Below are 27981 nucleotides of genomic sequence, written 5' to 3'. Positions count from 1 at the left end.
TGTCAAGATAGACATCAATAGATCAATTAATAGGCGTCGGTGGCCTCAGTGGATTGAATGTCGAGATAGACATCAATAAAACAATTAATAGGCGTCGGTGGCCTCAGTGAATTGAAAGTCAAGATAGACATCAGTAGAACAATTAATGTAATACATGCGTAAATGAAAATTGAATAGAATGATTTACGTAACCTGAATAAAATTTTGAAGAAGAGATGCAGCCAGGCAAGGAATCCGCAGTACCCAAAGGAACAGGACATCAGCAAGCGACGATGTGATCTGGCCATGCGATGACAAGAATGGAAGCGTCCACCACAGCAGGCAAATCCCCCAGTGGAAGTGTGAGCAGGAACATGTAGAATTCCAAACGAATAATCCGACTTTCAAGTTGTGGAATTTTTAGATTGATTTCCAAACGGTAGTGATGATGAACTTGAATGTTTGAATTTCAAGAGGTGAAGCCAATTGTTAGAAGAATGGCAATTGACGCCCACACAAGGTTGTGAACTTGACAAAGTTTATCAGCGTAAATATGTGAAGAAATCGATGAATAATTGAATCACAATTGAAGAATAGAATAAACGAATTAATTTGGAAGAATAATTCACTTTTAAAAAACGTTCCGTAGATCAGATGAATATGGATAAACGCCTACACGAGGTTGCAATTTTGACAAAGTTTATCAGAGTAAATAAGTGAAGAAATCGATGAATAATTGAATCACAATTGAAGAATAGAATAAACGAATTAATTTGTAAGAATAATTCACTTTTAAAAACGTTCTGTAAACTAGATGAATTTGGATGAAAAGTTTAGACCGGGAGCGAGATGGATGAAGCCAACATCTAATGCCATATCGCCGAATCGTGACGTCAGCATCGGATAGAAAACTCTTCTGTAGAGTTTATTTACATTGTTTTCCATAGCAGATTGTGTCTATTACTTAATGGAGTTTACCATTTTAATGAATAATAATTTACATCTTTTTGAAATAGACACAATCTGAAAGTTTTGTAACTGGTCTAATGACCTAGTTAGTTATAGAATTCCAAGGTCTAAGGACTAGTTAGTTATAGAATTCTATAACTACTGGTCTAAAGGTTTCTTTCTTCTCTGTGGACCTAGTTAGTTATAGAATAGACACGCTGGGCAGTCCAGCCTCTGAAGCCAACATCTACTGCCATATCTCCAAATCGTGACGTCATCATCGGATAGAAAACTTTCAGATTTTGTCTATTTAAGAAGGATGTAAATTATTATTCATTAAAATGGTAAACTCCCGCTGCGCTCCCGCTGAAATAGAAACAATCTGCTATGGAAAACAATGTAAACAAACTCTACAGAAAAGCTTTCTATCTGATGCTGACGTTACGATTTGGAGATATGGCAATAGATGTTGACTACATCGACTTTCAGTATGAATATACAATTGGGCGTGTCTATTCTATAACTAGTCTAAGTTTGTACCGCGGTACCGGCGCCAAAATTTAAGGTTATGTTTTAGAATGTCAGTCAAACCACGGAATACGGAAACCAGTGTTCTGTTTCTCAACGAAGTGGTTTTTATCTGTTTCTCATCAAGTTTTTTACTAAGGAAACTTAGTTTTCTCTACTCCGTGGTCAAACTAATCTCATCTCATGGTCTTTCCTACGTTTCTGTTTTTTAACACTTATCTGTGCACTTCTCAAAATTACACTATTTATTGTATGTTTTCTTCGTTTTTGTTCGTACTGTACTTCAAGTTTGAACACGATTGAATGTCTCAAACATTTTTTCATAGTGATTCTGTTTTTGAAAAATAGATTGAATGGTATGGTAATATGAAAAAGGTTCTTCATTTAAAACATGGAGAATGCATTGGAAAGTATTCACATTTTATTGACAACAACTGATATTTTATCTGCAGATATTACTTATTTGAAAATACTTCTGGAAAGGATTGAAGAAATTTTGAAGTCATCGGACAAACATTCTTTAGGTATAGTTTTCTTAGGTTATGTTATCTTATTCAACTTGCTAAAAACTTATTAGGCCTATGGTTGCTATTTTTTTACTGTAATATGTGTGATAAACTAAGTAGCTGTGAGAAGTATTATAAGAAAGTATTACTGCGGCAGTCAGTGGATTGGATTGGATAAGTAGGGAGGTGGTAGCAATTTGATTATTTCTTTAAAGTTTATTTTTACCAAAGAATTTGGTAGGGCCTTTTCTAGGCCTACCGTTAGGCTTACATTAAATTTTACAATTATTGTTCTTAACAAAATTGTTATTTTTACCAGGTCCCACTCCCAAGGGTCTTTCCTGGATAGTGTTTTTAAAATAACCACATTTTATTTGGTAGAAATGATAAAAGCTAGAGTATTACTGAGTAGGCTTGATCCTTATACGTCTACCCTATTTTTTTTTGTATTGACTAAGCATCCACTTATATTCTTTGCTATCCAAAAATAGAATTTAATAATAATTACAGTGTGTAAAACATTTTGAGACTGCATTCTTACTAGAAGCCAGAAAAATTTAGACAGCTTAAGTAGTCCTACTACTTAATTTTCAATTTCATGACTATTAAGCATATAAATAGTTCGTTATAAATATAGGAATTCAATTTTTAGTAATATTAAAATTTTCTTAATCCATTTTAATTTTTAATTGCAGAAATCAATATTGCCATAGTGTTTGGACATGATGATGAGGATGTTGAAGAGAAGAATATAATTTCTTTCATCAAAACATGTTCAAATGCAAGGACTAACTTTGTTCCAGAGTTCCTCAAATTTATAGAAAATCTGTGTCTACTGTATCCAGAAATACTCATCAATTTTGTGGAAAAAATTATTGTAAGTTAGTTTAAATTTTCATTTTGCTACAATAATAAATGTAACCTAACTCTGCTTGTCATTAAAGCAAAATAAGACAGCAAATGTTTCAATACTTTGAAAAAGTAAGACCTTGCAACTATTCATAAGAATATTTATATAGTTGTAAAAAAATCAAAATTTCATTGATGATAACATTGAAAAATGTTCTGAAAACTTCAAGATACATCAAACTTCAAGCCAAAATAGACAAATACAAATCAATGAAGAAACCGGCACAATTCTTTTCTCACACCAAATAAGTCTTATATAGTGATGTAAAATTCCCGGGAATTTAAGATCGAGGACTTATTCCCATGGAATTTAAGGGTGTTATTCCCAAAATTCATAAAATCGGGGGAATTTATGGGAACGTGAGGAAATTTATAATTTCTTTCATCTAAAATGACCGAAAAAGACGTTTTTATTACACAAGGTCTCAATCCCTGTTATACAACAGATTTATGTAAGATATATAAGGATGAAAAACTTATAAATTGTAATAAGTTCAAAGAACAGTAATTTGAAGTTCATAGACTGATCATTTTCATGAAAGGAGAAATTAGCACTCAATATGCACCACTATTATCATGCTACTTTCATGTCTTACAAGTTAGATTTTTTTACTTACTAGGTAATACTAATTACTCACTTATTTTACTTACTAATGCCTGTAAATCAGGTAAACAAAGTATTGAGTGAAATTTAACTTTCATTGCATGATTTTATTCTATTTCTCCGCACAAAAATAATTGAACCCCTAAATAAATTTTATATTAGAGTAGATATCAAATCAAAAAATTATAAAATACAGCAAAATAGACTAATCTAAAACAAGAGAATATTCGAGTTTAATTCAATATTAAAAAGAAAATAATTCCACAGCTCACAACCTTTCAAGAGTCATTAAGGCTCACTTAACATCTTATTACATGTTAAGTCCAGGCAACGAATGCTCAAAAAAAGGTATAGAGGGAAAAGTTTGGAACCCAATTTTTGACCTTGCAGTCCTTTGAAGGATAGTAAGGGGTAAACATATCAAAAGTCCTCACTCCTACCACATTCAACACTAAAGCTGCTATAAAAACTGAAAAACATAAAATGATGAAATAATACATTAAAGAGAATTGAATGCTCTACAATTCAATGTTCAGTACTTATTTTTTCGATTCATTGTTGTTGAGTAATAAGCCCTAAAATTGCAAAAAGTTGGAAGAAAAACTGTCCTTTCAAAAATTTTACACTTTCAAATGTGAATATCTCGAAAACTAAAGAATATATCACAAAACTCTACTGTACAAACTTGTAGGAAATTCATCTAGCTTCATTTCAGTTCAGTTAGCCATGTCGCTGAAATGCATTGTTTCCCAGTTACATGCGTGTCAGCCAGAAATGAAAATGCAACTTTTAAACCACCCTCATTCCTTAAGCTTAAGGGGTAGTGATGAGGACTTTTGATAAGTTGACCTGCGAAGTCAAATAGTGTGTTCTAAACATTCCCTCCCAATTTCCCTGTATAACCGCATGAGACAGCTTATTTACTATTTACTAAATAGTCAATTGAAAATGTAACGACTCTCATGAGTTGTAACATGAATGTTATGCTTCAATAAAATATAAAAGGCTAATGATGATTTTTATTTTATTTCAGTAATATTATAGCCTTTTGAAGAAAGAAAAAAGTGAATACTTACTATGCGTCATCGGGAAATTTGAATTTATTAATAGGTGGTTCAGTCAAAAGAAAAAGCTCGGGTACCTGCATAGCTACCTCCAATACAAGGCCCCGGCCTACGATATTGCAACGTCGCAGCATAGGCCTAGAATCTAATACATGATTGGTGATCTTTTTCACCAATCATGTATTACGTTGCAATATCGTAGGCCGGGGCCTTGTATTAGAGGTAGCTATGGTATAGTTCAGTAACGAGTAAAAGATTGAAACTGTAATGGCAGGTACCATAGCCACCTCTATATGTAATTTTGAATGCTAATGGTAATTACTTCAAAGCACTTTTTTGTATGGCCTATCCTTATGGGAATGTGCTCCTGATACCCAAAAAATCCTGCTGATTCAGAAAAGGGCAGTTAGAATTATTTCTGATGCTAACTACCTGGACCACTGCAAACCGTTGTTCATTGACCAAGAAATAATGACTGTTTATAGCTTATTTGTCTTTTTGCTGTCACTGAATGTGAAAAAAATATTGAATCATTTCCATGTAGGGAGGACTTTCATCAGTATGATACAAGAAATAGGCAGCAAATTGATGTTCCTTATACTAGGTTGAATAGAGTGCAAATGAATTCGAAGCTAATTTCTTTGAGAATCTTCAAAAAGTTTCCTGCTTCAGTGAGAACCATGTCTGCTTCTTTGTTTAAACGTAGATTGAAAACTCTCTTGATGACAGAAAATCCTCTATACTCACTGTCAGAATTTTTTGATATGGATAGGAATATAATTAGTAATTATTTTTAAATATACGTTCCATAATGTATTAATATTAGGTTGGCAATAATTTTAGTGTATGAGAATATATTTGAATTATATATATGTTTGTAACATTATTTATGTATGAGCTGAATCATATGATAGTCAGTGTTTTTGATTGTTTTTTATTATTGTATTTATTGAACATTGTGACGTTTCCGATTGTGTAATCTATATGCTTAAAGGAATAAAAAATCTATTCTATTCTATTACAAACATAATCTTGACAGTTTATGATTCAGAAATCTGTTGGTAATTGAAATTGCAGGATATTTCGAAGCAGTGTGCACTATCTGTATCTGTGAAAAATACTTGCTCGGATGTGCCAGAGCGGGCAAATTTACTATTAAAAACAACGGTTGAAACATTCCATGGATCTGGTTACAATTTTTCAAGTATTTATGATGAAATTGTCAGGAAACAGATTGAATTGGACTGTATCAAAAGGCCTAAAGGTTAGTTGAAAAAATCTCTTTGTTCTATTTTATTATTTCTACACGGAGTGATCCGTGGTCTAGTGGATAGAGTGCTTGCATAGCAGCTCAGAGATCCCGGGTTCAATCCCTCTCATAACCAAAAGTTTTTTAACCAGATCACTCCCGTGTTATCGGATGGGCACGTTAAACTGTCGGTCCCGGCTGAAGCATGACAGTCGTAAGGCCCATTGACGGCTTAAATTATTCAGGCGGTGGGACCTTCCCGCAAGGGACTCCCCACAACAAAAGCCATACGAATTCACTTTACATTTCTACTTAATTTATAAAATTGAGTAGATTTTGCAAAGTAGAAACACGTCTTAGTTGTGCTGTTAAACGAAAACCACGTACAGTGCCTAAATCACTGATTCCTCCTGTCCATCGATTTTTTCTTTTTATTTTATCCATTTAATCAATATAAATATAAAAAAAATCAACAAACTTGACTCACTTTTTGAAGTGGCCCATTCATCAAATCTCTTCAAGAGTTGAACACCCACTCATAATTATAACATTATAGCCCAATTTAGAATTCTATATACTTTTTTTTCATATGGTGAAGGCTTTTCTACAAATATAAAATGCAGTAATTTTTATAAAATGATAATTATGACAGATTATTCAAATCACACCAATTGAACACAATTATTCTTAAATGAAATATACTGAGATTCATATAACTCAGCAGCTTGATCAACTTTCATGGAATATTTCATTCCCTATTAAACCCATGTTTAGGCGATCAAATAATTGAACACTTTTAACAATTAAGTATCTATGATCATAAGTCAAGTGATAAGATAATTAAATTGTAGAACTAGATAAAGGTCTTGAATCAGAGTTAAGCCCGGTCCAGACGCTCAAGCAAAAGATGGATCATTTGGTTCAAGCAAAAGACGAATGTAAAATTGCGTCCACACGCATCCGTCTTATGTAGTCCGTTTTCTATTTTTGTGCTCACAAGCTTAGTTCGTCATAAACTATGGAATAGCTAGTACTCTTGGCCACTCTTGTGTTGTGTGTAAAACATAGGAAGAGAGATAGAGTTCATCGTTCACGTTGGAGTAGGGACTGGTTCACCACAGACAATTGTCTAAGATAATAATCACCCCGGACACTTGACAGCTCAGTATACACTCACTCATCGTGAAGTTAATGAATACTGCAATCTTCAATAGAAACCAAGTGATGTAGGCTACTGTATGTCCTGCGCATGTCATATAATTAAACATTGCCAACAAGCCAAGGGTATTGTACTTATACAATACAAGGGTATTGAGTGAAATGATTTTCATAATTTCATGGTTGGTATGCCTGTCATCGCCTTGACAATGATGTTTGACTTCTGTCAGTGACCGATGGAAATTGGGCTTGAAATGGTTCATTGAGTCTGAATTGTATACGGTTGACATATATCCGGTAGATGAGTAATAATTATATCGTAATTTTTCGCTGATTCAACTGGATAATGCTATATTTAACATCATAATGACAAAAATATTACTGTTAATCGCTAAATGTTTACATGTCATATCTCGAGACACAGTGATTGTAAATGGATTGACATTTTTTAGATAGTATTCTTATCAACAATATAGTACATCTTAATATATCATGATAGTAAATCATAATATCAACATCAAATTCTGAGAGTATTATTAGAATCAAGAAAGAAAAAAAAAGGTTAAATGGCGTTATATACAATCGATAAAAAACTTGATTATTTTTAAGTACTCGCGAGGCATTTTATTCATTTGAGGGCGCTGAATCCGAATCTGAAATCACAATTCCTCTATCGCCATTTTCACGCGATTTAGGTTTTGGTGGATAGGCAAGAGACGGATGGTTTAATGGAAAAAGATTCCCGGCCGATACATTTTAAGTTTGACGACTTGAGCTTGAATCGTTTCCGTCCGTTTCACCGTCCAGACGCAACAAATACATGCTCCGACTTTTGCTTGAGCAAAAGACTGAAGCTAAACTTGAGCGTCTGGACCGAGCTTAGGTTTGGGTGCCATTCGAGTGATTAGATAACATTGCTACATTAAAAAAAACAATTCAAGAAATATAACAGAGTAGAAGATATTTTGGAGCCAAGTGCTCTCGCCAAAAGATTTAATAGAACTACATAAAAATTGGCATTCAAGGATGACTATGTATTGTGTAGTCAGCAATACATAACAATAGGTTGTTGCTATTATACAGAGTCATATGTATGGCAACACTTCAATAAGTTGGAGACTGTTGTAGATATAATACTGTAACTTTCAGGATAAGTTATTGGTCGAATACCTTTTGACGTACAACTGAATTTCAACCCTTCATAAGGGGGTGACTTAGGGGTTGTAACTCGAATATTTTAAATGTAAACACCCATTGTGTGGTATATCACTTTAAAGGCCTTTTTAAAACAAGAAAGATCACATAAATAAAAATATTCTATGATACTTGTATCCAAAATGGCGGCTAATTGAAGTGTTAGTTTTTAAATACATGAGGGGTTGTAACTCAAATATTTCAAATGTAAACACCCATTGTGTGGTACATAATTTTAAACGACTTTTTAATCAGCCACCATTTTGGATACACGCATCATAGAACATTTTTATTTATGCCATCTTTTTTGTTTTAAAAAGGCCTTTAAAATGATGTACCACACAATAGGTTTACATTTGAAATATTCGAGTTACAACCTCTAAGTCACCCCCTTATGAGGGGTTGAAATTTAGTTGTACGTCAAAAGGTATGTACCACACAATAGGTTTACATTTGAAATATTCGAGTTACAACCTCTAAGTCACCCCCTTATGAGGGGTTGAAATTTAGTTGTACGTCAAAAGGTAGAGTATTCGACCAATAACTTATCCTGAATGTTACAGTATTATAATATCTACAAGTTGATGACTCACTTTGTATATATTTAACTATATAGTGTGCTGTTGGGCCCTAAAATGATGAATAAAACATGGTAGTTGAACGATTATTCATCGTGGGCGAACCTTACATACAACTGTATCTACTCACTTATATCTGACTGCTGTCAAGCTATTTGGATGCTATCATGTATTATTAGAAATTATTCATTTGTATAAGATCAGGCTAGAATGAAGTTTCCGTGTATTTTATCCCTCATACTGTGATATCAGTTGTGTAACAGAACATTTTGTAGGGTTTCGTTACTAGCTCGAAAAATTGCCACTAGACGCTCGGCAGTAGGCGACTTGAGGAGATAGCGTTATCTCCGCGGCCTTGACCGTCGGCTGCTGCATCCCTTAAACGCTTTTGCAGCGTTCCCCCACCACTCCCGCTCCTGCCAGCGTGCTTCACCTCATTTATTCGACGGTCGGCCGGCCAGCGGCCAACATCCCTCCGTTGCCTTTAAATAGCGAGCCCCTTCGAAGTAGCATTCACTCTGCTCCAGCTCTTGGAAGGGTCAACCACTCCTACTAGTGAGTGACTACCGGTCTGCATCTCGGTTACTATTTAGTACGGTCAGTACTAGACAACACGCTAGTTGTGCTTCAGTGACTGTTGGTGCACAACATTTGTAAAGTATTTACAGTGAGTTTCACTTGTGCCTGAGTTTAGGGTTCACTTGAATATTATACTTCCTCTCCTACAAGAGGCAGTGTTCAGTTACGGCCTATCCTTCCTCTCCTACAAGTGGCAGTGTCAAGTCACGGCCTATCCTTCCTTTTACCTAAAAGGAGCAGTGTTAAGTTATGGCCTATCCTTCCTCTCCTACAAGGGGCAGTGTTAAGTCACGACCTATCTTTCCTTTTACCTAAAAGGGGCAGTGTTAAGTTACGGCCTATCCTTCCTCTCCTACAAGGGGCAGTGTTAAGTTACGGCCTTCCCTTCCCTTTACCTAAAAGGGGCAGTGTTAAGTTACGGCCTATCCTTCCTTTCCTAAAAGGGGCAGTGTTGAGTTATGGCCTATCTTCCTCTCCTACAAGGGGCAGTGTTAAGTTACGGCCTATCTTTCCTTTTACCTAAAAGAGGCAGTGTTAAGTTATGGCCTATCCTTCCTCTCCTACAAGGGGCAGTGTTAAGTTATGGCCTATCCTTCCCTTTACCTAAAAGGGGCAGTGTTAAGTTACGGCCTATCCTTCCTCTCCTACAAGTGGCAGTGTCAAGTCACGGCCTATCTTTCCTCTCCTACAAGTTACGACCTATCTTTCCTCTCCTACAAGGGGCAGTGTTGAGTTACGACCTATCTTCCTCTCCTACAAGTTACGACCTATCTTTCCTCTCCTACAAGGGGCAGTGTTAAGTCACGGCCTATCTTTCCTTTTACCTAAAAGTGGCAGTGTTAAGTTATGGCCTATCCTTCCTCTCCTACAAGGGGCAGTGTTGAGTTACGGCCTATCCTTCCTCTCCTACAAGGGGCAGTGTTAAGTTATGGCCTATCCTTCCTCTCCTACAAGGGGCAGTGTTGAGTTACGACCTATCTTTCCTCTCCTACAAGGGGCAGTGTTAAGTCACGGCCTATCTTTCCTTTTACCTAAAAGGGGCAGTGTTGAGTTACGACCTATCTTTCCTCTCCTACAAGTTACGACCTATCTTTCCTCTCCTACAAGGGGCAGTGTTGAGTTACGACCTATCTTTCCTCTCCTACAAGGGGCAGTGTTGAGTCACGGCGTATCCTTCCTCTCACCCAAACGGGTAGACCAGTTAGGTTTCTCAGGCACATGAATACCCCGTATTCATAAGATTAAGTTTAAGAATCATCATAGCTCCCCCATCAAAGTTTCAGAAGTAACGGGTATCACGTGTCAAGAGCATATCGTTACCTCCCAACCCCCCCTTTACCTAAAAGGGGCAGTGTTAAGTTACGGCCAATCCTTCCTCTCCTACAAGGGACAGTGTTAAGTTACGGCCAATCCTTCCTCTCCTACAAGGGACAGTGTTAAGTTACGGCCTTTCCTTCCCTTTACCTAAAAGGGGCAGTGTTGAGTCACGGCGTATCCTTCCTCTCACCCAAACGGGTAGGTTTCTCAGGCACATGAATACCCCGTATTCATAAGATTAAGTTTAAGAATCATCATAGCTCCCCCATCAAAGTTTCAGAAGTAACGGGTATCACGTGTCAAGAGCATATCGTTACCTCCCAACCCCCCCCCTTCCCTGACTGCTGCTAGTCGTCTAGGAGCAACTCCTAGGATTTATTCACGTACGAGTAGTAAAGGAACTAATCAACGTAATAGTGATAGCATTCTTCAACGTACTGTATCTAGTTAGAATTCTAGAAAGTTCATAAAGTATTTATCTTGAAATTCTATTTAATTCTATGTCCATGCTGTTTAATTCAGTTGTTTTTTTCATATATGGTGAATTGTTTGTTTGAAATATTTTTCAGTTTATCTTGCTGTCTTCAAATTGGTTGGTGTTCTATCTCACTTCTGTCCAGATTCTATTCAACCATACAAATGCAATTTGTTACAAGAAGCTCAAAATAATTTGGCAGTTGAGGTATGTCTAAAACTAATTAATCCCCAAGATACTTAATCTACTCATACCTTGTTTGTTTAAGCTCTCAAGGTGTCCATTCATGTATGTATTAGGCTGAAAAATTTAAATACACCAGGTATGTCATTCTGGTGCTGTATATGCTGTATCCTACACAGCTAATAACACACAAACTATACGATTTTAACCAAGAAATTGAAATCTATATTCTCCAAGTTGCATAGAAGTGTGTACATTACTCATGACTGCCACCAGAGGAGTCAAATTCAAAGCTGTCTCCTTTGTTGTTATCTTTTTTCTTTCCATTTTATCCTATTTTACAATTAAAAATATGTTATTTTAATCATTTCATATAAATTTTAGTAAATTAATAGTGACTATAATGGATTTTCTATCCACAAACATATCTTTATTTGGAAACCGCAATTGAATTTAAAAAATGTTAGTTATTTTTAAAAATATATTAAAAATTACATTAGGCTTCTAAAACCAATGGTTAAACTTTTTTCTTACCTGTTTGCAGTATTCTCTCTAAAATGTTAATACAGATTAATAAAATCATTATTGGTTAGTCTTACTTGAATCCTTTTAATGGGAGACATTCAATCCAATATGGCGGAAGATGACACGCACTCTTAATACTTTTATATTATGTTTAGATACGAATCTTGCAGCAAGCAAAGTTGTTTTAGTATTTTCTACAGTAACAACCATGATTTCCATGAAAAAAGTGTTAACTTTATAAAGTAAAATTCACTATAGTGTATTAGGTCATTTTTAAATGTATTTATTACTTTTGTATGTTTAGGTATGAATCTTGCAGCAAACCTTATTTTTTAGTATTTTCTACTATAAAATCCATGCTTTCCATTCAAACAACACTGACTTTATTCTTTATTGATTCAATTCAATTAAAAATTTATTTATTTTGCACATTAATACAAAAAATAATTGTTTGTTTACATAATTTACCTTATGTATAATTACAAAAATAACTTAATTTGATAAATAAGATAAAATAACCATAAACTAAAAAATAATAGAAAAGTGCAAAATAAAATGCGTACCCCTATAGTGTGGTCCAAGTTATAATGGCAATGAATAAAGATAGAAGAATAGCGATGCCGATTCTCTGCATTAATTAATTATATTTATACACTGTCAAAAACATAATTGTCATCGTTGTGGACCTAGAGAAGGATAGTTTTACCGGCTTTGTCGAATGATAGACAAGGATAGCAAAACTAAAGTTGATCAAATACTGTCATTATAACGTGGACCTCACTATAGGCATAAGCCCGAGTGCGGTGTACTACCCAAAATGAATATTTTAAATGGTACTCAGAGGTTTAGGACCGCCCGCCCTAACAAATTCACCAGAATTTTATCGGATAACAATGAAAAATATATACCTACATAATATGTTATGGACTAACAAACTATGTAAACAAATGACAAATGTGACACTAGAATAATATATTTAGATGGACAATACAAATAGACTTAAAGTAAGCTATCCCACAATTTTCAAGAATGTTCGACAGTCACTGAGTGTAAAAAGATAAACTTTCAAGATTTTTAGAAACAAAGAAAGCGGCTGCAAATTTTTCAATTTAGGTGAAATCAAATTGTACAATTTTGGAGCATTGAAAGAGTAAGAATGTTGAAACAGTCAAATTTGATTGAGGTACGTGAACTAGCAAACGCCTAAAATCATACCTAACATCCCTACTAGGGTTGTTACTTGTAATTCTTATGAAGTAATGCTTTAATACTTTATACACATAAAGATTTCTAATTGGCATTACCTTGAGGCGAACAAAAAGAGGCCATGAATGTTCAGTTCTTTGCTTTCTGGTTATTAATCTGATGAATGATTTTTGATATATAATTATCGGATACAATGTTGAGACACAAGTACCTCCCCAGCAGACAAGACCCTAACTCATTATTGAATTTATAAGTGCAAGATAGACATTAAGTAGAACAGTAGACGGGCATAAATCACGTAACATATAAAAACTTCTCAACCCTCTACAAAACTCCTTCTTTAATTTACTTATATGACTCTTCCATGATAAGCAGCGACAATGATCAAGCCAAGGTATATTTGATAGTGTTTACAATATCAATTTTTATACAATCACAGTTATCATTGCACAAGAAGCCGTGGTAGAATAGGTCTCTATCAAAAAATGTTTCCCTTCTCAAATTGAAAATCATATATTTAGTTTTTCACTTAATATATAATTTTGACTAAACTAGTTATTTCTCGCTTGGCTTTCTGATCTCCAATCAGACTATTTACAATTCTCCATTGATTCTTCAAATTTCCAGAGCAATCATCAAATTTCTTCAAATAATATTCTTCCTTAGCTTTTCTTAAATTCGATTTCAACCTGTTTCTGAACGATTTATAATACTCTTTTAATCTAAAATCATGAGGTCTTGCAATCATAAACTTATAAATCTTTTTTCTTCTAGTAATACCCCTACAGAGATAATCGGAAACCCATGGATTCAATTTAACGAGCTCTCTACTCTCATCTACTCTACTATATTTACATTTATTAATCACATCTAATAATAAATTCAGGAATAAATCAAAGGCAGCTGAAACCGAATTTTCAGATAAGACATTATCCCATTGCATTTGTTGTAATTCCATATCTAATCTATTGAAGTTAATTACTATACTATTTTTGTTGCTAGCATTTTTATTATTAGTGTTTTTTGAAATATTAAGTTCTGAAAGAATCATTGAGTGATCAGTAATTCCAAGATGTAAGACCTGAGCATTGCAATCTACGTTGTATTTTATTTGATTGAATCTGATAAAATAGTGATCCAAGCAAGTCTGACTATCACCAACTATTCTCGTCGGCTCATTGATAAGACACTTGAATCCGTGACTAGCCATCTGGCCAAGATAACAACTAGAAACATCATCGTCAACCATTATATTACATTTTATGTCTCCTGTAAAGATTACATTTTTTCCTTTCTACTACTTATTATTTGGTCTATTTCATTTAGAAATTCAGCTATTGCAATACCATGTAATCTATACACTGCCAGAACAATGAAATCAATATCATCAAATGAGCATTGGAGCTGGAGACAGTCAGCAGATCGTAAACCGGTATTATTATTATTATTGTCATTTGTTACGTGAAGCCACAAATCTGAGCAGAGCTCAAGTGGCATGTAACATGTCATGAACATTTTTCTATGCAAAGTGTATGCATCTGTATAAACTCAAAGTATGAAGGCACCACAACATTCCTCCATTGTATAGGGACACGCTTCCACAAGTACATTAGTAATTGAAGACAAGAAAAGCCTATGACTACCACATAACCGTATTCTTTCAGGTAGACAATTGAAGAGCTTCAGTCCCGAATAATATGGTCCCTTTTTCAAAAGTGTCAGTCTGTGAACGGGGTACTGATATACAGCTGAACTCTTTGCTCTTGTGCTATAGCCATGGCAAACTACATTTCCCTCAAATCTCTCTGAATTTCTGAAGACAAAATTTACAGTCTCAAGGAAGTGCAATGCTGGGACCGTGAGAAACCTGTATTTTCTAAAAATGGGCCTACATGAATTGGATGGCCGCAAGCCCTCCAAAACACGAACAGCTTTCTTTTGCATCTTAAATATTTGATATAAATTATTTTTACTATTCCCCCAAAAGAAGATGCTGTAGCGTATTAGGGCTAAAAAATATCCATGATACACCTTCTGAGCTGTCTTTATAGTGGATGCAGTCCTCACAGTTCTCAGTGCAAAAAGTGCATGATAGAGCTGTTTTATAAGTTTTTCCAAGTGTTTATCCCATTTCATATTTTTTTTGCAATTCCACTCCAAGAAAACTAGTCACTTCAACAGACAAGCACTCCCTCCCATTTGAAGCATTCAGGTTTGAAGGTTCAGCATGATGTCCCGTCACGGCAAACCTGATATAGTTGGATTTAGTCATATTCAACTTCAATGCATTATGACCAAACCAATTGTTGAGTTGATGCATAGCCGTTTCAGCCCTAATCATAACTTCGTTATCATCCTTACCAGTAACCAGAACCGTTGTATCGTCAGCATATAAAATGAGCTTGCCATCTACATTATTTGGCAGGTCGTTATCCAAACTTCAGTTAATATAATATAATAAAATCTGGAGAGTTTTCTAGACTACTCAATTCGCTTAAAAACAAATCGAAGTTCTGACGTAGACTACAGATATTTTGATTTAAAAATTCTAATTTTTCACAAGAATCTGACATTAGTGTAACAAAATGATAGCCTGCAAAAACCTAAAAAAATATTAACTGACGAAAAAAATTGCATTGAGAACAAATCATAGTTTTTCATATGAAAACTTCTGAAAATCGAGTAAAAGTTACAAATCACACAGTATATAAAATGTGAATTCAGCCTATCTAAACAGTATTTAATATTAATTGCAATGGAACGGATATTCTTATAATAAAAGTGAATCAAAAGAAATTTATTTGTCTCTGGATTGTTCACCCTATAATAAATTAAAAGAAAAACATAGAAAAAACCACTGCAATGAATAAAAAAAAACAACGAACGGGAACAAGGCTTAATTAATTTACAACTTTGCCAAATCATCCATTTTTCTTGCAGCAACAGCTCTTGATCCCTCTTCTTTCCGTAAATGAATTTTTCCACTCTGACTCAAAGATACAAATAGTTCTTTCCTTTTTTACCTGGCGAGCCGCATACAAGAGAGCGTGTCGCGCAGGCGACAAACTCTCGTTGACGTAGATTACTTCGGCAGGAGTCGACGCCAGGCCAATGTCGTGCGTGTTGAGATTCTCTTAACACGGCGTTTGTGTAGCACCTCTTCGGCGTCCAGCCTCCTCACCATCTTGACGATGATACCAGGGTGTCTGTCGCATCCCACCTTGGAGCGGAGCCGATGACAGGCGTCTATCAACGAGTCGCTTATAGGGAAGTTCAGCGCTCGACCCACCTCCTTGACGATGTTGACCACATTTTCTCCTTTTTGAACAGGGACTCCATGGATTTCGAGGGTGTTGCGACGTGAGTACGGCTCAGCCTCATCGACCCTCAACTGAAGATCAGCTGTCTGTTTGCGAAGCTGGCTGTTTTCGTTCTTCAAGTCAACAGTTTTCATCAATTTCACAATTTCTTCTTTCCGCTCATTGACAATCTTCTTGGTCTCAGCAAGCTCCTCATGCCAATAGTTCAACGAAGCTCCGAGACTCGCTTCGACGCGCTTGAAGTCGCCTCTCAGTTCGTTGAAAAGTTTCAGGATGTTATCGTAGGTGATGTTTCTCTTGGATTCGAGCACTAAACTTTTTCGATGTATTTGTGAACACGGCTTGCATCGCCACACGTCACCCTGCTCCTCCAAATTGTTGACATCTTCGGCAGTCAGATCCACACATTTTCCGTGAAAATTGCTTTTACAGTCAATGCACTGCACCTTGACCTTGATAGTTTTAAGTGACTTCAAACAAACACTGCAATTCTCAGACATAGTGTAGATATATAGCCTCGTTCGATATTCTAAGTTATAAAATAACTCAAGTTTAAATCTGTAAGCTACACGTTTTTTGAATTTAACAATAAGTACACCACAGTCGAGCAGACCGTGAACGAGAAACACTTTTATCAAATTCCGACCTACAAGGTGCGGCAGAAAGGATGAACGGTTTTCAAAAAAGTAATATGTCGTTACCTATGCATAAAAAACATTTATTTACAGAACAATATTCACATTATTTTACAATTTTAGAAAATTAATGTTTGAAAACAATATCTGACAGGTGACGGCCGTTTTCAGCAATGCACTTAACAAGCCGCTCTCGGAAGTTGGATTGTACTCTTTCTAACATTGCCCTGCCAATTTGTTCGACTTCCTCACGAATTGCTCCCTTTAGTTCTTGAAGTGTACGTGGTTTATGCTGGTAAATACGAAACTTCAGGAAACCCCACAAGAAGTAGTCGCACATGGACAGGTCTGGAGAACGAGGAGGCCAATCAATGTCACCAAACCGAGAAATGATGCGACCACGAAAAAGAGCCCGAATTGCTTCCATTGAATTTCTTGCTGTGTGAGCTGTCGCCCCGTCCTGCTGAAACCATACTTGCCGGATAGGAATACGTTTCCTTCTTAATTCAGGAAGGAAGAATACAGTGAACATCTGTCTATAACGTTCTGAGGTTACAGTTACAGTGGTCCCGTTGTCGTCTTCAAAAAAGTATGGACCAATAACAAATAACTGCTCACAGCACACCAAACTGTCACCTTGGGACTGTGTAATGGTTTCTCATGCATTAATTTTGGATTTTCATCTGACCAATAACGATAGTTCTGCTGATTAACGGTACCATTCAAATGAAAATGTGCTTCATCTGTCGTAAACAAAATGATGTTTTCATTTTGGTCAAATATGGCCTCCATTTCTCGAGCAAAATTCAGCCGCTTTACATATTCAATTGTTGAACCATGGCCATTTTGTAGGGATGAAATCCTAGATCTTTATGTAAAATACGACCGATCACTGATGTTCAGTTCAGAAGAATGTCTCCTAGCAGATCGATTAGGACTACGGTGTATGGCTTGCCGAACTCTTTCCACATTTTGTGGAGTGCGTACAGTGCGATGAGCCCCTGGTGGTCGTTTATTCATTACTGTTCCTACTGAACGAAATGATTTTACCCAACGTAAAATGGTGTTACGAGTGGGTACATTTTCATTTCTCGCAAGATTGAAATGACGACAAAACTCGCGCTGAACTGTAATGATACTCTCATTATTACGCACAAAACTGTCGTAAGTAAACACACGATGTTGCACATTCCACGAATCCATGATGCCGATTAAACAATGACTAGAAAAAATGGTATGATCTACCGAACACATGTTCACTTCAGCTGGCCCAATCCGACTACCCAGATCAGAATACTATCTGTTCTAAAAACATCCACCCTTCCTGCCGTACCCAGTACTACAAAAGATAACTAGAGCGGTATCGGCAGCCGTCCGTCCAGCTCAGAGTCTCAATCATTACTCAACATACAATAAGTACATCATCAAAATGATAGGGACTGACTTTATAAAGTAAATGTCACTAGTATCGTGTATTAAATGATTGTTGTAAGTTGATGTTTGTAACCAACTTGGCTATCCTCTTGTGTAACGCTGTATTTAATCCATAAATAGGAATGTATGTAGAACCTGAAAACTAAATCTAGTGTATGGTATATTCAAGTTAATTCATTAGTCATAAAAAAACAGACAAGTAGTCAAAATACTACTAAAAGTTCACCAACTAAGGTAAGAAATAGTTCTTAATTTGAGGTAAATAGATTATATTGTTGAATCCAATGTATTAAGAACTTTCAGTTACAGGACTATAGTTTTGTGTTGAAACTGTACAGCCCCGAAATCTGTTAGTTTTAACACGAGACCACATGGTCCTCTAAAAATTGCTCAGTGTAATGGGATAATATTATATAATCTATTTATTTCAATCATAGGAGGTTTCACTTCATCACCATGTTGATGGATTGTACAAATTTCATGAAATATTAGTTTATATTATACACAATTTTTGAAAAGTAGCGTTGCATAAGAACTTGTTTACTATTGCTGACCAAAACACTGCTTTTTTCTACTGAGTGACATCTACTCCGGTAGAAGGTGAACTCCATTATTAGGGCTAAGCCACACAAAGCGTTTTTTCAGGCGTTTTCAGACGTGTCGGCAAGGCTTGTCGGCGGATTGGATTGGCGTTTGGGAATCTGCTGATAATCAACCAATTGGAGAGCTTCTTGCCCTGCCGACTCGGTCTGAAAACGCCTGGAAAATCGCTTCGTGTGACATGTTACTGGGAACAATTTCGACTTGTAAAATAAAATAAAAACGTTCTCTCAGGATTTTTTTCCGATTATTACTTTATGAGATATGAGCGCCTGAAGTTTAAATTTTTGGGACAGAACATTTTAAATTCGCTAAGAGATAAATTTATGAAATTCAGAGGATAAGTTTCTTCATAGTATTGTTTGAATAAAATAAAACTCGATAAATATGTTTGAATAAAATAAATATCGATTTTTGAGAGCTATTCAAGTTATTTCATGCTCAACAATGACCAAAGATATGACCAAATTGAGTTGTCTTCACTCAAAAAGTAATGAGCGGGGGAAAAATTTCCTGAGAAAACTATTTTGTTTTGATAACTTGATAATATTTCAAATTTTTTTGAAATTAAAAATATCACCAGTAAAAAGTTTTTTAGCCTGTTGCACAGCCTCAATTGTTATACTTGAATCTATTCAGGGTAGAAAGCAGGAGGATAAACGAGCGTACCTGGTGGTTGAAGGGAGTTTTGAAGCGATCAATGGATTGCTGTTGCTGTTCAGGCCGGATGAGTTGCAGACGCCTGAGTTGTCTCCAGTACTCTCCAACATCTACAACAGCATCAAGTGGGTCATTGATGCCGACTTCCGTCATCGTCACTCAGCTCATAGAGGTTTGCACAATTCATCTACTATTTATTTATTTATACATTGATAGGCTACATACAATATCATTCCCAACTATGAATGATTTGGAAAGGAACAACAGGCTTAAAACCCAAAACTGTTCCTTTCCCAAATTTAGATAGAAATTGTTAAAAAATATGTTATGTTTATCACTTCATAAGTTTTGTCTAGTTTTGAATCCAAAATATACACTAGGAATTTAGAATTTAGATGATTTGAAAACCAAATTAAATAAAAATATTTTACTAAACCATCACTGATAACTAACTACTGAGATTTACTCCAGACTGTCAGCATTGTTTGAATTGGGAGAACTGATGTTATCTAAAGGTATGCTGTCAGTATAAAGAGAATCCTGAGCACTCTGCACACAGGTACAATAGTAGCTTCCACTGGCTGCCGCTGCCGCGGGAACGCGGAATTGGAAATATAATGTATACTTGAATTCCAGACATTTTCAATTCCGTGTTCCCGCGGCAGCTATAGTCTGTCCAAACAGGCGTGAGCTCTGAATGATTAGGCCGACCCTTCTACTACTCACACACACAAGCGCAGTCCCCTTCTTTTGTGTGTGTGTGAGTAAAGGGATGGTCTGCCTACCTGCCCGCTAATGATTATTCTATGAATCCCCTTGTGCTAAAAAATACATTTTTCCAACTGTCAACTTTACTCGATTTGTACTCCAACTACTGAACTCTAAATTTTATTCCTTTCAAAATGAGTCCAAACACGGCACAATTGTGACAACTTTAAGGCTGGTATTACACTATAATAGTTCTATGTCATAAATCTATTATCAAATATCTGTAATGAAAAATATTACAGTGTAATGGACCAACTATTATAATAGTTCAACTATAATCATATGTTCTCCTACAGGGGACAACATTATAATATTTCCAATCAAAATGGCGTCTAATATCATAATATCTTTGATAATAGATATGACATAGAACTACTATAGGTCACAAATGCACCGAGTTTGGACTCATTTTGAAAGGAGTAATAAGTAGATTTCAGTTATTAAAGTACAAATTAAGAAAAATTAACAGTTGAAAAAATAAAATTTCTTAGCAAAAGGAAAAGTTGGTGATAGTTCAGGCATATACGTATTCATTCATAGAAGACCCATTAGCGCAGGTCATCGATATATAGAATCTATACCGTATATACTACGGTACGTAGTATACATAGTATATCGATGGCGCAGGTAGGCCGGGCGTGTGGGCCTGCGCGTGGGGGAGCGAGGGTCGGCTCAATTCTACAGGGCTCACGGCTGTTTGGACAGACTATAGTGGAAGCTACAATTGTCCCTGTGTGCAGGCTACTTCGTTGTGGAATACTTCTAGTTAAACGAAACTTTAATTTAATGCTACAGAATTGTTTGTTTTTAATTTTAAGAAACAAGTTCAAATGAATGTATAATAAGATTGCTTCAGAGCTCTGATGTTACTGTAGTGAGATTCACTTCCCAGCAATTCACGGACAGCATTGGTTGTATGATGTGAAGCATCCATATAATTTGTTTTAATAAATACAAATAACATCCCCCGCACATGGATGGGCTCCCAACTCAATAATGAGATAGAAAATCGAACACATGGTTGGCTCAGTTCGCTAAGTACCTGTGCTTAAATGCATTCTGCCGTCCTTCATGGAAAAATAGATGGCTATAAGATCCTGGTTTGGCCGACCTGGTCAAGAAGGTCCTGAAAAATAATTTCTCATCTACATTCAAAGTAAATCAAACTTTAACATCAAAGTCTTGAATACAATACTGTACTATATTCGACTACTAAAAAATAGTGTTCGTTTACAGATAATATTTCTTTTTAATGCACAGGTACCTCGAATCTGCATTTTTTTAGAATGAGTTTTTCAATTATATCTTCAACTGAGAAGAATCCTTCCAAAAAGTAACAAATAATAATACATTTTGTTCCCATAAATTTGGAACATAATCATTTTTTTCGAAAGATATGTTAATGGATGACCAAGATTTCAAGTAATTAGGCCTTGTTAGTTTATTAATAAATTATTTCAGTTGTAGGCTGCTAGTCGTGAGTGAGTTATCACTCTCATCTTCAATCCTTTCTCTAGATGATAATTTTTCAATCTTGATTAAAAATATTTTATGTATGTTCACAGTGGCGCTATCAATAATTGAAAATCACTCTGGAATGATTTCACACCTGATATTGAAAGAATATGTCTATTGGCATAAAGTGCTGCTGAAGTGGATCGATCATAAGAATAAAGACGATAAGGACATAAGTTTGCGTGCGCAGAAAGCTTACTTACGCCAAATAGCCAAGCTACTCACCAGTGAACAGGTGGAGCATGAAGAGAGAAAGAAAATGATAGAGGTAATTGTAGTTTGCTCCAGACTCTGGAAACTTTCTCTTTACAACTTTCAGTTGCATTCTTTCAACTATTTAATTTTTATTCTATGGCTGTACAAATAATAATTATTCTATGTTTTCGGAAAATGATAGAGATAATAATAATAAAAATTGTTTATTTATCCTTAATAATAAAACAAACGATAAAAACTTAGATAAACTTAGTTTGTTTTAAAACGTCTGCAACTTTTCTTTTTATTAATTTGAATAGAATTTCTCCTATTCGGAAAATGATAGAGATAATAATAATAATAAAAATTGTTTATTTATCCTTAATAATTATAATAATAACAAAAGATAAAAACTTAGATAAACTTAAGTTTGTTTTAAAACGTCTGCAACTTTTCTCCTATTCTACGGCCGTAGTGATTATGTTTTTGGAAAAGTTGGTAACATTTGTGAATCAATATTCCAACAATCGAACAATCATCCAATCGGAGATCATTCCGAGTGTTGTGTCGTCGCAAAATCGTTGTGTGTGTGTGCGGAAACGGCCAATGATACCTTTTGCCAAACTACAGATAACTTTAGTAGGTATCATATTTCTCACATGAGATTACTAGATCACTGACCTCTGTCAGAAGTACCCTGCACAGTGGTACAGTCTTGTTGGAAGATTCTTCATCATATTTAATATTGCTTAGATGTGCATATCACACGTTTTATTTGTAAATATGTGGGAAATATGATGTGAAAGATGGTGATCATGAGATGTTTAGTCAAGCAATGCTTGGATAAAGACGCCAATTATTGATTGAAATTAATGCATTTTTGTTTGTAACATTTATCAATGTTTCTGTATTTATTAAAGTTACTGTAGAATGTAATAGAAATACAATGGAAATAGTAGGTACCCTTTTTTAGAAATCATATTTTACTTCTTTTTAAAAACGATAAAATTTTTAAATCATAACATTCATTGAAAACACTTAAGACAAGAGTGTTTTCAATGAGTTTTCAATTGTTTCATAAAAATAAATTTCAATAAGTAAAAGGTGATTTCTAAAAAAAAATGGGAACTACTTATTTCCATTTTATTTATTTTATCAAAAGTAGATCTTGTTATTCGTAATTATTGTAAAATGTAATCGAGCAATGGAGTTATATCATCATTTATATCTTCATTCAGTTGATTTAACTACAAACCGTATAATGTTGTAAACCATTTTAAAGACTATCTTGATATTTTTTCAATTTTCAGTTTTTCTTCACTTATTTAAGGGACAAAATATCGGAAGAGAATAATGCTAGCAACGTAGTAGCTGCAATTGAGGGCATCGGACTATTCGCTCCAGCTATCCTAATTATTCTCGATTCTTCAAAAATCGAAAAATTATTCGAAGACTTGGTTCAGAGAATAGACAGTACATTTCCCCAGAAGTAAGTCGAATTGTATTGAGATTCAAGTTGTATTTCAAGTATGTAAGAAATAACTCTAGCCCTACTAAAGTTTTTTAAAATACTTGTGTTATTCAATTTAATTATAAATTATATCTTTGAAGTAGTAATTTCAGTAGTAGTTCATATAATTAGTGAAAGCAAATAGAACGCAATCGTATCACATAACTAGGCCTTATATATATATATTCAGATTAATAAAATTCGTAATCATAATAATTTAGCTGCACCAATTTATAATTTAAAAATTTAGAATAAGAATTGAATATGTAGTTATAATCACAGATTATCACATACAACCACTAACCACTCTCATCTAATAAATCACCCATTATTGAAATTCTTTGATTGAAAGAACGATATAATGAACTTTGCTTCTCGACTATCCATCCCGCACATTATTTACATACCTACATACTATCTTAATATATATTCGCATACAAGTGCAAAACGTGTGCGGGTCGGCGACGGTAGCAATACAATTTTTAGCCGTAGATAAATTGTTAAAATTAAATGTAGTCGTCTATTCGATTTGCACCGGCATGATGTGTAAGGATTTACTTTTGTTCATTAACAATAGTTCACTCTTTCTATTCTGTAACATCAGTTATTAAGTTCAATCATAGATAAAATATAGCATAAGAAGATATCCCATGTTATAGGGCGTTTATGTTCAATTTTTTTTGTTTAAATAACTCAAGCCGTTACTCCTAGTAATTCTTTTTCATGAAGCTATGTGACGCTGGTAGTCTCTCAAACTTTGCCACTCTTACACTCTCTCCCGGCCAAAACAGTAATAATAGTTAGTAGTTACTATATTCAAACGACCTATAGCATGTGATATCTTCTTATGCTTTCTTTTCTCTGTGGTTCAATTAACATGATTAAGGATTAGTTTTAATTTATTGTAGCTTGAACATAAGTATACATAAGCTTCATCTTCCATCCTGGTAATCTATGCTTTCTGCTCTGTAATTTAAGCTATTTGTTAAGTTCAATATTAATGTCGTAGGGGATTAATTTAAATTGATAGTATCATAAGCTAATAATTTGTTTGTGTTGTCAGTGACTCGTTGTCAAGCATAGTGTACCTGTCAGAGTACGTGGGAGCATTGGCTGCAGTGGGCAGCATTCTGAGCGGGAATCTGAAGCAACATCAGCTGGAGAGTGTGGAGCGCATAGCAGTCAAACTGATGGCGGCCTGCAACACGCTGACAGGTGACAAGCTGGAAGCCGCAGTGGCCAGTGTAGCCGCCTGTTGTGTCACAGCCTTCAAGGCCGGCGGAAAAGTCGGACTCGAGGCTTTCGTTCATGTCATTGGTATGTGATCAACTAATATTTATTTATTACATTCCATAATCACAATATCATAAGCAAATGACTGACAAATTTGTCCTCATGTGAACGCACAATCCCTCCTTTGCCATATTGATGAGTTCAGGTGCACTTTCTCCAGTGGAGATTGTGATATTATACTTGTGACTGAAACCTGGCTCAAGCCAACTGTCCCCAGTCTGCTCGTTGCTCTTGACGACTTCGTTATCATCCGCAATGACCGTTTGCACAAGAATGGCGGAGGGGTTGCTGCGTACATAAAGCGTACTCTGCGGCCTTCTCATAATTTCTCATCAGATAACTCCCGTCCATCGAGGCCTGAATACATGTTTTTTTGAAATAAAATGCAATGGAGTAAAAATGTTGATTTCGGTATGCTACCGGCCCCCTCACATTGGTTTTATGTCCGAATTTGAGGAGGTTCTGTTGGAGCTGATGGGGCCTTATGAACATGTGGCTATCATGGGTGACTTTAATACTGACCTTCTTGGACCTGATACTCATGACAAAGTACAACTGACCACTATGTTTTTTGCGAACGGTATGACCTTGCTGCCTCTCCAAGCCACGCATCATACTTCCACCTCGGACACATTGTTAGATCTCGTAGCGGTTGTTGATAGGAGATCAGCTGTGAGCCATGGACAAATTCCTTTCCCAGGTCTTTCAGCTTATGACTTAATTTACCTAGTTTATAACATTAAGAGACCCAAATCTAAACAGAAAGTTATCACCTACCGGGATTATAACAATATTAACTTTTCTAATCTGTTTAATGATACACTTAATCTTGACTGGCATACCATTTCCAATACTAATGATGTAAACCTTATGTTAGATTTACTCAATAGCAATTTACTCTTCCTTTTCAATAAACATGTTCCTCTCAAAACCGCAGAGTTACCAGAGATCCTGCTCCGTGGCTCACGGACGAGATACGGCGGCTGATGCGGGATCGAGATTATTGGTGTAAAAGGACAAGGCAGTCCAAGACTCCTCATGATTATAATCAATATAAGCATTTAAGAAACTCTTGCAAACAAATTATCAGAAATGCTAAAGCTGGTTTCTACCGCAACTTGATTTCATCTAAGAGGTCATCATCCTCATCATTATGGCGTGCTTTGAGGGGGATTGGAGCTGGTAAGGAGAGGCAGGTGCCGACAGTAGCCCACTCGCTTGACGACTTTTTCACTGATATACCTGTGAGTATGGATCAAGCCCATGTCCACTTCAATTCCCTTCCTGACATTCATCCAAATGAGAATTTCTACTTCTCTGCAGTTTCTCAGCAAGAGGTATTTCTAGCAATCAGTAAAATAAAAAGTAATGCTATTGGTGCAGATGGCATCCCAATCAAGTTCCTGAAAATCCTCTTACCTTTGATCCTTCCTTTCCTCACCCATTTGATCAACACTTCCCTCATGACATCTGTTTTTCCTGATGAGTGGAAGCTCTCAATTGTGGTTCCCTTAAACAAGGTCCCTAACCCCATCTCTTCTTCTGATTACAGGCCCATTAGTTTATTGTCTGTCTTGTATATGGTTCTTGAGATCATTGTTCACTCTCAGATGAGTGGATATATTCATGGATCTGGTTTGATTAGTGATTTTCAATCAGGTTTCCGAAGCGGTCACAGCACCACATCTGCCCTTCTGAGAGTGACTGATGATATCCGCAGGGCTATGGGTAAAAGGCAGGTAACCGTTTTAGTTCTAATAGGTTTTAGCAAGGCTTTTGATAGCATTTTCCACCCTACTCTATTGTATAAGCTAAGGAGCTTAGGCTTTTCCAACTCCACTGTGGCATGGGTAAGGTCTTATTTACAGGGTCGATGTCAGTGTGTGAGGGTCGGGGATGCGTGTTCGGGCTGGCGTGAGGTAAATATAGGCGTTCCTCAAGGTTTGGTCTTGGGTCCTCTGCTGTTCAGCATCTACATAAATGACGTTACTACTACTTTACTTCCTTCTAAATACCACCTTTATGCAGACGACCTACAAATCTACAAACACTTCAACAAAAATGATTTCAGCATTGTGGTAGAGGAGGTCAATGCTGACTTGGCTTGGGTTATTGAATGGTCTACAAATAATGGACTCAAAGTTAATGAGACAAAATCAAAGGTAATTATGGTTGGCTACTCAAGACTCTTGAACACACTTGACTTTTCAAATGGAACATACATTACAATCAACAACGTTCAATTGCAGTACAGTTCAGATGTTGAAAATTTAGGACTTACCATGACCAAGACTTTGGACTGGACAAATCATGTGACCTTGACTTGCAATAGAGTCATTGTGGGCATTATGACTTTGAAGAAGATTGCTGACTGTATACCTTTCTCCTCAAGGATTATGTTAGTGAAGACTTTGATTTTTCCAATTTTTAACTACTGTGACATTGTGACTCTTGATATGACAGTTCAACTTGTACAGAGGATGCAGCGTGCCCACAATTACTGTGTACGCTTCATCTTCAACCTCAGACGTGATGACCATGTGACTGAATACTTTGACAGACTTAATCTCATGAGGCTGCATGATTGTAGGGCACTCCATGCTGTTATATTTCTGCATAAGACATTGAAAACTGGAACACCTAAGTATATTGCAGAGGATTTTCAATATTTGAGTGATATCGGTCGGGGTGGTACACGGCATGATTCCCATCTGCTGGCTGTCCCAACTCACAGGACAGTCATGTTCTACAAGTCCTTTCTTGTGACAGCTTGTGGATTGTGGAATTCATTGCCGGCTGAATTGAAGCGCATTGAGCGCATAAACTCATGCATCATACCACTGTGTTGGACCAGCGGTGGCTGGTCAGGCGCATGTGTTGGTGTGTGTGTGTGTGTGTGTGTGTGTGTGTGTGTGTGTGTGTGTGTGTGTGTGTGTGTGTGTGAGCTTTCTTTTCATGCTTTCATATTTTTCATAGTTTGATACATTCATTTATGCAGTCTCAAAATTAATTTCTTTAGAGTAATTCTAAGAGAATCAAGTTCAACTTT

The 27981-nt window shown here is 35.8% G+C and overlaps 1 protein-coding gene across 1 annotated transcript in view; it reads left to right on the top strand.

Annotated features, from left to right (window-relative positions):
* The first annotated feature begins 1506 nt into the window (after positions 1-1506).
* The window catches only part of LOC111058704 (DNA-dependent protein kinase catalytic subunit), a 123544-nt gene continuing 97069 nt past the window's right edge, over positions 1507-27981 (top strand). The window contains exons 1-8 of the mRNA XM_039427020.1: positions 1507-1979; positions 2657-2838; positions 5616-5802; positions 11183-11295; positions 19631-19823; positions 21985-22202; positions 23440-23618; positions 24703-24956. Of these exons, the coding sequence (XP_039282954.1) occupies positions 1847-1979; positions 2657-2838; positions 5616-5802; positions 11183-11295; positions 19631-19823; positions 21985-22202; positions 23440-23618; positions 24703-24956 (1459 nt within the window). The 5' untranslated portion in view covers positions 1507-1846. The remainder of the gene's footprint in view (positions 1980-2656; positions 2839-5615; positions 5803-11182; positions 11296-19630; positions 19824-21984; positions 22203-23439; positions 23619-24702; positions 24957-27981) is intronic.

Source organism: Nilaparvata lugens, chromosome 4, assembly GCF_014356525.2.
Source record: "Nilaparvata lugens isolate BPH chromosome 4, ASM1435652v1, whole genome shotgun sequence".
NCBI lineage: Eukaryota > Metazoa > Arthropoda > Insecta > Hemiptera > Delphacidae > Nilaparvata > Nilaparvata lugens.
This window is presented reverse-complemented; position numbering and strand designations above follow the sequence as displayed.